The sequence below is a fragment of the Gouania willdenowi genome, chromosome 16, assembly GCF_900634775.1.
Source record: "Gouania willdenowi chromosome 16, fGouWil2.1, whole genome shotgun sequence".
NCBI classification, from domain to species: domain Eukaryota; kingdom Metazoa; phylum Chordata; class Actinopteri; order Blenniiformes; family Gobiesocidae; genus Gouania; species Gouania willdenowi.
In genome coordinates, this window is record NC_041059.1 from 749,157 (window position 1) to 761,627 (window position 12,471).

Here is a 12,471-nt window from a genome sequence, read left to right on the forward strand (position 1 = left end):
CTTAAAGTGAAAATCATTTTTACTTTTAGTCTTGCTTTATTTATCTCTACGACAACGTATTAAAACGAAGAAAAAAAATATGGTCACTGCGAGATTAAAGTCCAATATTTCTAGAATAAAGTTGTAATTTTATGAGAATAAAATCTAAATCCAAACACGATGTTGTGTGTTTTGTCGTTTTGGAAAATGTGGAACATTTAATGAGATTCTATTTGTTTTTATGTTTCACACATAGTGAAATATTATCATAACCACTGTTATCACTTTAAGGACTTTAAACACGTTGAAAACACTTGCGTTTGTTCCAAAGAAGCAGACTGATTTAGAGCTAATAATAGACTCTTTTATTGTGGAGGAGGAAGTGGAGGAAGTGGTCGATTTCAGAGGTTTATCAATATTAGTTATATTCACTTCAACTGGGAATTCTGAGCACTGTAACATTATCAGTTTATGTAAACTATATTTTATTAAATGACAATAACTAGACTATGAATAATTAAAAGAAATACACGTGAATGCAAACTAAAATAAAACATAATATTTTTTATAGGCTAATAAACACACACTGAATGTCTGGTCTTTGTCGCCCCCTGTGGTCACAGTGTGTATTACAGCACAGAGAGGTTATTATTCTGAAGTAACTTAGTTATTTTTAATGTAGATTTAGTTTCTTGTTTCTTGTTTCTATTCACGCGCGCGCACGCACGCACGCACACACACACACGCGCACACACGCACACACGCACACACACACACACACACACACACACACACACACACACACACACACACACACACACACACACACACACACACACACACACACACACACACACACACACACACACACACACAATTATCAGCCTCACAGTATACAGGATGGATGGATGATTAAGTTGATCTGTTCTACATATGGAGAGTGTCTGACACAGGATAAATCACCATGGTAACCAAGTTACCATGGTGATTTATCCCGGTTAGAAATGAGCCAGAGTCGTAGTACAGCACACGCCGAATAAATCCAGGAAGTTGGCGTGATAAAAATTAATCTAGCTGCGTAGCTACAGGCCCTACGGGGCGTGACCTTCACATGGAGTCATTCTCAATGTTTATATTATTTAATGAGGACAAAGACGAGAACGTTGTAGGTAAATGTGATGAAGATGAGTCAATAAGTTAATTAAAAACCTACTGAGATAAATCTACAAATTAAAGGCAGAGTGAGTGAAATCGTGTAAAAATCAACAATCTGTAGTCCAAACTTGGACAACAACAATAATAATAATAATAATAATAATAATAGCTTCATTGCAGATTGATGATTTAATATACAGTCTCTTATTAAAAACACATTTTCAAAATAAGGTTTCTTACCTGTGTAGTTTCTGTCATCTTTGGTGAGCAAAAGAAAAGGAGAAAAATGAATATTTTTAATTAACATTAAAATGCACATATACGCGTAAAACGAATAGTTTCCACTAGAGGGCAGCATCACACTACAGTGAGGAGGGGATAGCAGTGACGTCAGCACTGTTATGTAACAGCGTGAGAGAAAATACTCATTGTCCATTTTATTATTTACAGACACCATTTAATATACTGAGGAATGAAGCCTAAAATACTTTATTTCATTCACATCTGCTTTAGGCAAGATTTAATTACAGTAACGTGTCCCTAATAAAGTGGCAGTGAGTTTATTCACTTACTTTTGATGTATTAATGAACACATTACTGCAGAAAACTGTAAATATTCCTAACAGTAATGAAAGGAACAGTGACACAGTTACAACGCAGACAAACACAGATCTAATAAACTCATGCATAAATGTATAAATAAATAAATAAACGCCTTAAAATACGCCCAGGGGCCACATTCGGCCCTCGGTCTAATTTTGTGCAGCCCTCCAAAGTAAAAGCACAAAATGACTAAAAATACACACAAAAATAGCAAAAATACAAAAAAAAAAAATGTAAAAAAAAAAAAAAAAACAACTGCAAAAAATACACAAAACAGCAAAAAAACACAAAAAACTACAGAAATAAACAAAAACAGCAAAAATACAAAGAAAAATGCAAAAATACACAAAAAACACAAAAACTGCAAAAAAAAAACACACAAAATAGCAAAAATTCACAAAAACCAGCAAAAATTCACAAAAACCAGCAAAAATTCATAAAAACGGCAAAAATACACAAAACTAAAAAAAACACAAGAAACAAAAAAAATACACAAAACTAAAAAAAAATACACAAAAAACTAAAAAAAAAATACACAGAAAACTAAAAAAATACACAGAAAACTAAAATAATTCACAAAAAAATGGCAAAAATACACAAAAAATGGCAAAAATATACAAAAAATGGCAAAAATACACATAATTACACATTGATAACTACATAACTACAAATAAATAACTGAAAAATACACAACAAAAAAAAACAAAACAAATAACAGAATATTAGGATTCACTTATTCTGTGTACACTTACTGACACAAAGGGATCAATACATTCTGATTAATGAAATGAAAGACAATGATGCCATTTATGTGCTGATCAAATGTACTGTGTTTTTATTTTATTTCTTCCAGGGTTAATCCTGAGCTTTAAAAACATTGAATTACAGTAGAATCACACAATCTCATTAACAAAACCATTTCTAACATTTTGTTTTCAAAAACTCCAAAAAATAAGCAAAGTTACCTCTAAGGGTAAAATATTTATTTTTAATATTGTCCCAAAATAAATGATGTTATATCGTGATAAGTATTAACCAAACGCGCAAAACCTTTTTAAATTACAGAAATTGCAAAAAGGAACAACATATTAATATTGTCCCAAAATAAATGATGTTACATCATGATAAGTGAATGGACAAAACTACTCTAAAAACACACAGAATGACAGAAAAACACAAGGACATAAAAATATACAAAAAAAAAATATTACAAAAATTGCACAAAAAAAACAAAAATACACACATTTTCTCTAAATACACAAACAACTTAAAGTTTGCAAGAAAAATAGCAGGAAAACACACAAAATTATACAAAATTGACACAAAAGACGAATACAAATATACACAGAATGATTTCCAAATGCACAAAACAGAATAAAAATACACAAAATGAGCAAAACATATACAAAAAGGACACAAAAATACACAAAACAATAGTAAACAAATATAATTATTTTATTTTTTTTAATTACAGAATTTGCACAAAGGAACAACAAAAATACACACATTTTATCCAAAAACACACAAAACTAGTATATGAAAAACAGACAAAAATAAACTAAAGTGACTCCAAGACGAGTAAAAATAGACAAAAATAACAGAAGAACACAAAATGATTTCCAAACACTGCACAAAACAGAACAAAAATACACAAAATGAGTAAAAACACAAAACACCAAAAATATAATATATGTTTAAGTATGTTTCCATATTAATGCTGTAATTGGTGATGTTGATAATATTTATTTAGTTTTTATTTTACCAGGGTTGATCCTGAGCATTAGAAGCATTAAATTACAGTAGAATCACACAATAAGAGCCACTTTTCACTCTTCATCCCAACTGTGCCGACACTACTCCTCGTTCATCTCCGTTAATAACACCATTCCCATAGCAACTTTGCCGGCTGCGGCGCCAGCTGTAGCTGATCACCACCACTTGGCAGTCAACGCCGTCTCATCTCTGTGGATTTTTTATTTATTTATTTTCTGCTGAAGCTTCGTTATCGTTCGTTCAGAGATTTATTCAAGAGGCTCTGACGGCGTGGACGGGGGGGGGGGCAGATGACAGTTCTATCGTTGCCTAGCAACCTGCTGGGGGAGCAGGTGTTGTGCATTATTGTGATTAGAGTCTGAATGGTCACCTACAGCAGTGGTTCTCAACCTTTCAAAATTTCAAAATAAAAGTCCCAGAGAGCGTTAGAGTGGTAAATGGTAAATGGACTTGATTTATATAGAGCTTTATCACCACTGAAACAGTCTCAAAGCACTTTACATATCAGCTCATTCACCCAATCACTCTCACATTCACACACCAGTGGGACAGGACTGACATGCAAGGCACTAGTCGACCACTGGGAGCAACTTAGGGTTCAGTGTCTTGCCCAAGGACACTTCAACACATAGTCAGGTACTGGGATCGAACCCCCAACCTCTCGATCAGAAGACGACCCTCTACCACCTGAGCCACGGTCGCCCCGGGGTGGGCAAAAACAGACAGAAAAAGTGGTAAAAAGGATTTAAAAAATGTCAATATTAGAAACATTAGTTTAAACTAGCAAATAATGGTCATGACAAATGGTGAATGTGGTTAAATTGTCCAAAAATAATAATGAAATATGATGAAAAGAGGTTAAAAGTGACAATAATGGTCAATATATGTGAGATTAGGTGTAAAAGTGGTAGAAATGGTTTATAAGTGATGAACATGTCTGGAAAGTAGAAAAATGTGTATAAAAGTCATTAAAATGTGATGTAGAAGTGTCAGAAATGTGAGAAATGTAGCAAAAATACATTAAAAGGAGCAAAAATATGGAAAGAAAAAGTGATGAAAATATGGAAAGGGTCAGTATTATGAATAACTATTTTCCTAATGGTTTTGCTACAGTGATATACATTCATTTAGCCTCATTCAGAGGGTCAGAGGTTAAATACCTTGTTATTCAACATGTTGTAAAAAGTCAGATTTAAACGGGAAAGTTGGATTTTACCCCCAATTATAATATTCAGAATCAGAATTCTTTTATTAATCTCAGGCGGAAATTTCTTATGTTACAGCCACAGAAAAATAAATAAATAAATCACAAATAAAAGAATAAAAACCTTAACAAAAACGAAAGAAAGAATGAACAATAAATACGTGTATAATTTAGTAAAAGACTGTTAAAAATTGGGGGTCAGATAATACTAATATTATTATTAATAATAATAATAAAATATACAAATTATATAAATATTATGTATCACGTAGCAGAAACTCCTCCTCATGACAATCCTGGCTCCTCCTACCATATAAGAATGTGAGCTCCTCCCTCTCAAACTACCTCACAGTTAAAACAAACACTGAGGTTTAATATAGAATTGCCACGGTGTAGCACCCAGGGAGCAGTTCCATTTTTAGTACCCGTTATATCACCTCATATCACCTTTGAGATAATCTAACGTGTTTGTGACCCAATGTGAAGCAGCGGTCGGACTAAACAGTGATTATCACCTTAAATGCACTATTCCTGTAATCAGTAGAGGAGAGGAGGAGGAGAAAGTGATGTAGCATCTCTGGTGAGTGTTTGAAACATCTGAAACAGCTGACTGACTCCGCTGTTGCTGCTGATGTGATAAACACACACCATGGAACAGTGTATGTCTGACTCACAATCACAATAGCCTCTTAAATATCCATGTGTTTTACTGTAATGTGCACTTTTTTGGCTGAAAACAAAAACCAGAGTGTGTGGATAGCAAAAGAAAATCACTATAGTGATAATAAAGCTGTGGTGGGGAGTCTGCGTCTATAGACACGCCCACTCATACATATGCATGAAGGCCCTCAAAACAGCCTGTGTTTAGAAGCGTCATTAAAGTCACTTTTCAGAGACTAAAACTCTAGAAAACAGGTGAGTTTGGGAAAATAAAGCTGAAATACTGAGTTGTTGGGTTTCTTAGAACAAATAGAAATGAGTGAAAAATAGCAAAAACCTGGAGCTTTCAAATATGGTGAGTTTGGTGTAGTTGCAGAAAAAAAGTAAAAATAAGCAAAATGGGATGAAATTGTTCAGAAAATATTCTTAGTTTCTTGAAGGCGGTGACCCCCTCCTAGTGTCTCACAACCCCAAATGGGGTCCTGACCCCAAGATTGAGAACCCCTGTTCACTGTTTTAACCAGTGACGTGCAGTCAGGGTTGGCAAGGTAGGCAGTGCCTACCCAAGGGTGAATTGATATTTTGATTATTTGTTTTAACTGTATCATAATTATAAATAATTTATTTTTCCATTTCCAATAGCCTACAGTACCTATAAGTTTGAAAGTATCAGCATTTTGTGGTTTTCATAGCCCAAATTACTAAACATCACTATTTCCTGGTACGGCAGAGGCGCTGCACAGTCTCACTCCACTGTAAGGAGGAGGAGGAGCCAGGAGGAGGCCACACCCTCTCCCAAAAGCACATTGCTGCTCTGCCTCTGTCCCCAGAGCGTGTTTTTATGTGTTTGCACATGCTCGGTCAGTTCTCCAAAATAAAAACCATTTACGTCCAAAGGCAGCGTAGAGAGCTGCTATGCTAAATGCTATACGTACGTTCACAGTGCATTAGTGAATTGATCCAGCGTGGCTGCTGCTACGTTCTCTAGCTAGTGGGCGGGATAACACTACAGTCAGGATGACAGCGCTAGAGATGATAGAGAAACTTTGTTTTGAGGAAAAACAACATCTTTTAAAAGATGGAGACCAACACCTGAGCTACCAGAGCTTCATCAAAGCTAAGGTCAGAACATTGTTGGTTCTTTCTACAGTGAATGGAACAAAAAGAAGGATTGACTTTGTGGATGTTCCTCACTGAGGATGTTCTGAGTTGTTGTTGTTGTCATTTTCTCCATATTTCTGTTTATAACACAAACAACAGATGTGCTGCCGTGTCATGAGATATATGTTGTTGGAGAGTATGGAGGCTATATTAAATATTGTTTATGTTTCTTTAATGGTGTTTATGATGTTGATTTTGTTAGATGATAAATACTTGTTCATGTGGATCTTGTTGGGTTTTTTTCTTTCTTATGAATTTTACATTTTGATAAGCGCATTGAGATGATTTTGTTGTAAATTGCTTTATACAAATAAAGTTGAATTGAATTGAACACTTGCCAGCAGAAACATGAAATGATCATTGGTGGTCTACATTTAGAACGCTCCGCCTACTCAACCCTAGTGGTCACAGCACGTCACTGATTTTAACGAATAATGTTTGCATCATGATTATTTCATCTGTAACAGACTAAAATATAAACCATAAGAGTTGATGCATTTTGTAGAGATTCTTTTCTCATTGATGCTCCTGATCAGTGATGATATTGATCAATCAATAAATACTCACAGAGGCAGGTGGGTTTAGGGGCATCCCATTTGCCCAGTTTGGTGCAGTGACTAGCGTTCATTCCCTCCAGGATGAAGCCAGCGTGGCAGCTGTAGTGCAGCTGTGTCCCCTCCACTGGGGGGCCCGGGGGCCTCGCCATCACACGCCCATTCTCCAGGGATGTCCACACCCGAGGACACAGCAGCACTGAGAGGACACACACACACGCACACACACACTGTTGAAAAAATTAGTTAATCATTAATTAATCAATGCTCATATGCAGCTAGTGTTTGGGAAATATCTGAAATATAGTTATTATTATCATAAGAAAGCTTCTTCCATTTCAAAGCTTTTTAAAGTAGAAAGAGACCAAAAGATGAGAACATGTTCTGTTCATTCAAAAATTACACTTCAAAGAAATATTTAATAAATGGGGGTTTTTCTAAAGAATTTTATCATAAATCTTGAGCGCATAGTGTAAATCCTGGACTCCCCCCTTTTTAATCAATTAAAGATGTATTATTCATACCTTTAATTTTATTGAAAAGTTTGAAACAAATCTTTAAACAGAAGTAGCCAAAAAAAATTAGTAATTGCACAAAAATGCCTTAAAAACACAAAAAAACTGAAAAACTACACAAAACAACAAGAAAAAAACAACTAATACATGAAAAATAATAAAAAAATCACACAAAACTACAAAAACACAAGAAATGAGAAAAAAGTATAGACTAAATTACAACAAAAACACAACAAAAATTGAATAAATGCACAAAAGTGACAGAAAAACTACATGAAACAATAAAACATAAAAATAGAAAATGTAGAAAATGACAACAAAAGTGTAAAATACTCACAAAATCATTCATAACACAACAAACACACAAGAAATTTGAAAAAAAAATATACAGTATACTAAATTATAACAAAAACACAAAACAACAAACACTCAAGATAACTATAAAAATAATAAGTCTGAGTTATATTAATTCATTGTTCAATACTTTATTGTCTCATAAATGAATGTTTGGTGTTTTAAAATATATTAATTGTTTCTGAAGGTTATCTCCCCTTTAATTTTAAGTAGTGTGTCAATTGTTTATTTATACTCACATTTTTGTTCGTTAATTTAACATTTATTTATTATTCCGATATGAAACTCTCCTCTCAGCTGTTTCTCTGGATTGTTTAATCACACAAATCATAATAGAAAAATATTAAAGCACAAACATTGATTTATATTTAATCTGAATCAAAGATGATGGTTGATTGAATGTTAACTGATTTATTTATGAATATAAGATAAAGTTTGATCATTTTTGATCAGCAGGTTTGTTTAACAATAACAATAAAATATTTAAGACTCACAGCATCGACTGTGCAGCGCGATGTCTGTCCACGTGCCGTTGGGCAAACACTTCCTGACCTTTGGTCCCACGATCACTCGGTTTCCTCTGCAGATGTATTCGATCTCATAGTCAACAGGAAGCATCTGCACGCTGCGGATCTGCAACACACACACACACACACACACACACACACACACACACACACACACACACACACACACACACACACACACACACACACACACACACACACACACACACACACACACACACACACACACACACACACACACACACACACACACACACACACACACACACACACACACACACACACACAATAGGATAAGAAAATATAATTGTACAAAACAACAAGAAAAATACAAAAAACAACTGCAAAAAAGCACAGAATGTAGGAAATATGCACAAAATTACAACAAAAAACCACAACAGAACAACATAAACACACAAGACAACTACAAAAATAATAGAAAAATATGACAACAAAAAAATCAAAAAATCACCAAACACGTGAAACAACAAAACATAATGGGATGAGGAAAACATTTAGAAAATGACAACAAAAAATAGACAAAACAACTGCAAAAACACATTGAATGAGAGAAAAAAAATACACAAAACAAACAAAAACACAAAAGAACAACAAAAACACAAAGGAGGAAAACAAACACACAAGAAAACAACAAAAATAATAGAGAAACATTCCAAATGACATCAAAAATACGAAAAAGACTAAACACAAAACAACAAAACAGAATGGAATTTTTTTTATTTGTACAAAACGACAAGAAAAAAACATAACTGCAAAAACGCACCAAATGAGGGGAAAAAAAATACACAAAATGAAGACAAAACAAACATAAAACACAAAAGAACAAGATAAAGACACAAAAACACACAAATAACAGAAAATATTCAACATGACATCAAGAATACAAAAATGACCAAAGACATAAAACAATGAAACAGAACAGATGGGAAAAAAATTACAAAATGACAAGAAAAATACACAAAACTATATTGAAAATAATCACAGCAAAGGTTTGACTAAGCCCCGCCCCTGTCCTGTATAAACCTAACATGTTATTGGTGCAGTGTACAAGTCCACACAATGTGTAAAATTGTGTTTTTCAGTGTTTGATCAACAGCTGTTTTTAAATTAACTTTAGAAATAAATTCATGAGTTTTGAACAAATGTTTGTCCTGTGTTAATCCATAGTCAACTGTAAAACTAAATATAGAATAAATCGGTATGTTTGTGTTTATTGGAGCTTTAAAATCTGCTGCTCTCATCTCTAACAAAGCAGCCCCACGTCGTCTTTTATTCATGAATTCACACTTAGTTAAATCTGTGAGCGCTCGGAGGCTAAAACGGGGGTTTTTCCGTGTGAATCTGCAGCTAAAACTGAAGCTAACGTCGTCATGGGAAGAAAATGATGCTCAGAGCGTCTGTGCAGAGTCACACAGGACAACAGCGAGGTGTTTTTATATCTACATCTTTGTGTTGTTTGATTAGTGGCATAAATCACACACGTCATGATCATTTACAGGATTTATTCCTTTCAAACATCAGCAGATAAATATATAAAGACTCTCCTCTGTAGAGCACAATTAATTAAAAGTTTGCAAATTAGAGTGGACAAAAACAGACAGAAAAAGTGTTAAAAAGGTACCAAGTGTCAATATTGGAACAATTAGTTTAAACTGGTAAATAATGGACAAAATAAATGGTGAATGTGGTTAAATTGGCAAAAAATAAGCATAAAATCTGGTGAAAAGAGGTTAAAAGTGACAATAATAGGTCAATATATGTGACATTAGGTGTAAAAGTGGTAGAAATGGTTCATAAGTGCTGAACATGTCTGGAAAGTGGAAAAAAATGTGTCGAAATGTCATTAAAATGTGATGTAGAGAAGCTTCCGGTGACGTCACCATCCCTGATGGAAGCATAAACCAAAAGTGTCAGACTTTCTTATTCTCTCGGTAATAGTTCGGGATAAACGGGGCGATCATGGGGAAGAGAGATGCACGGCAAAAAGGCGAGACTGAAGAAAAACCAAGTGAAGATAAAGCAGCGAGTATGGCTTCCTCAGAGGCTAACGAAGAAGCTAATGCTAGAGCTGAAATTTATCAAATATTTGGTGAATGTTAAGAATTGACTCAGTTGGTTGAAGACCACCTTCTCAATGATCTTGGCCCTGAATGGAAGGTTCTGATTGGTCTATAGTTAGCCAGTATAGAGACATCCAGTGTTCTCTTTTTTAACAGCGGTTTATAAGCATAAAAAAATTGAAATTTAAAAAAATTATCATTCAGTTTCCTTTGCACATTCATTTATGTTTAACTAATATAAATAATCAACTTAGGATAACGAATCCACTGTCTTTAAATAAAATTTAAAAACTATTTGACAATAATGTTTCTTCTCAAACATAATAAACCATAGAGGATAAAATACAATAAACAGGAAATTATTCCCTGACAAAACTATATGTGTGTATTTTCTGGATGACGTCACTGGTGTTTTATGAGATTAGATGTGATCCCTCCTTTGTACAGTATGTATATCATTTGAACATTGTAAATATATATATGTACAGTATATATACATACACAAGACTACTATACTTGTTTCAGACGCTACCAATACAAATTGATCAAATTCAATTTAATGAATGGGATACGATGAAATCAAGAGAAACATGGAAGAGAAAAAACCAGGAGTATTATAACATTAGAGAAAGGAGGAGGGGCCTGTCGTCTCTGAGGGATTACGTTCATGCGGCACAAATGAAAACATTGATAAATTGATCTCATATACAGTACTGCCCAGTGCAAAAATATACTGTAGAGATAAAGTTTTTCATTCCCGATACACGCAACTGTGGCTGATGGAGAAAAACATAATCACTGCAGATAATGAATGTACAGCTTCTGTTTGGTAAAATGTGGTTAAAGAATATAAATTGGAAAAATATATCATAATGTTAAAATGATATGCATATGATTCTGACTTTCCACAATTTAAATTCTGGGCCTGTAAAGGGATAATTACAGAAACTTATTGCATCAGTTGGATAAAAAAAAGTTTCTGTTTTCATAACAGCACCTATTACAGTACGATCACACACACACACACACACACACACACACACACACACACACACACACACACACACACACACACACACACACACACACACACACACACACACACACACACACACACACACACACACACACACACACACACACACACACACCTGAGATGTCTTCTGAAAGTTGACAAATACTGTAGTATTTTCATTTTTCTCATAAAAACAGAAACTTTTTTTTATTCAAGTGAATGCAATAAGCTTTGGTAGATAATAACCTTAAAGACGGTGCAGTAATCAGCTTTGATACACAAACATAAATATGCTCTGGAGAAACAAGACTTTTATCGTTATCTGAAAATATAAACACAAATATAAACAAATATAAACAAATATAAACACAAATATAGACACAAATATAAACAAATATAAACACAAATATAGACAAATATATAAACAAATATAAACACAAATATAAACACAAATATAAACACAAATATAAACACAAATATAGACACAAATATAAACACAAATATAAACACAAATATAAACACAAATATAGACACAAATATAAACACAAATATAGACACAAATATAAACACAAATATAAACACAAATATAAACACAAATATAGACACAAATATAAACACAAATATAAACACAAATATAAACACAAATATAAATACAAATATAAAGGCGGTGTCACAGGTCAACATGGAACTATTGAAATACTTCACAAATTCAATTGATGGGAAAACTAATAAGAAACTTATTTCAATTTTAAATAAATGTCTGATGAATCATAAATCTCATTCAACTGAATATGTAAAGACAACGTGGGAGAAAGAAGGAGGGATGAGAACATCTGAGGAGGAATAAACTGCAACATGGAAACTCCAGTGGAAATGCACAAACTCACAGA

General features: G+C 33.7%; 1 protein-coding gene across 1 annotated transcript in view; it reads right to left on the reverse strand.

Annotated features, from left to right (window-relative positions):
* Nucleotides 1-12,471, reverse strand: part of gabbr1a (gamma-aminobutyric acid (GABA) B receptor, 1a) — a 113,909-nt gene that overhangs the window by 89,124 nt on the left and 12,314 nt on the right. Inside the window, exons 4-6 of the mRNA XM_028471833.1 lie at nt 8,453-8,591; nt 7,103-7,288; nt 1,375-1,392 (exon numbers count right to left, since the gene is read on the reverse strand). Of these exons, the coding sequence (XP_028327634.1) occupies nt 1,375-1,392; nt 7,103-7,288; nt 8,453-8,591 (343 nt within the window). The remainder of the gene's footprint in view (nt 1-1,374; nt 1,393-7,102; nt 7,289-8,452; nt 8,592-12,471) is intronic.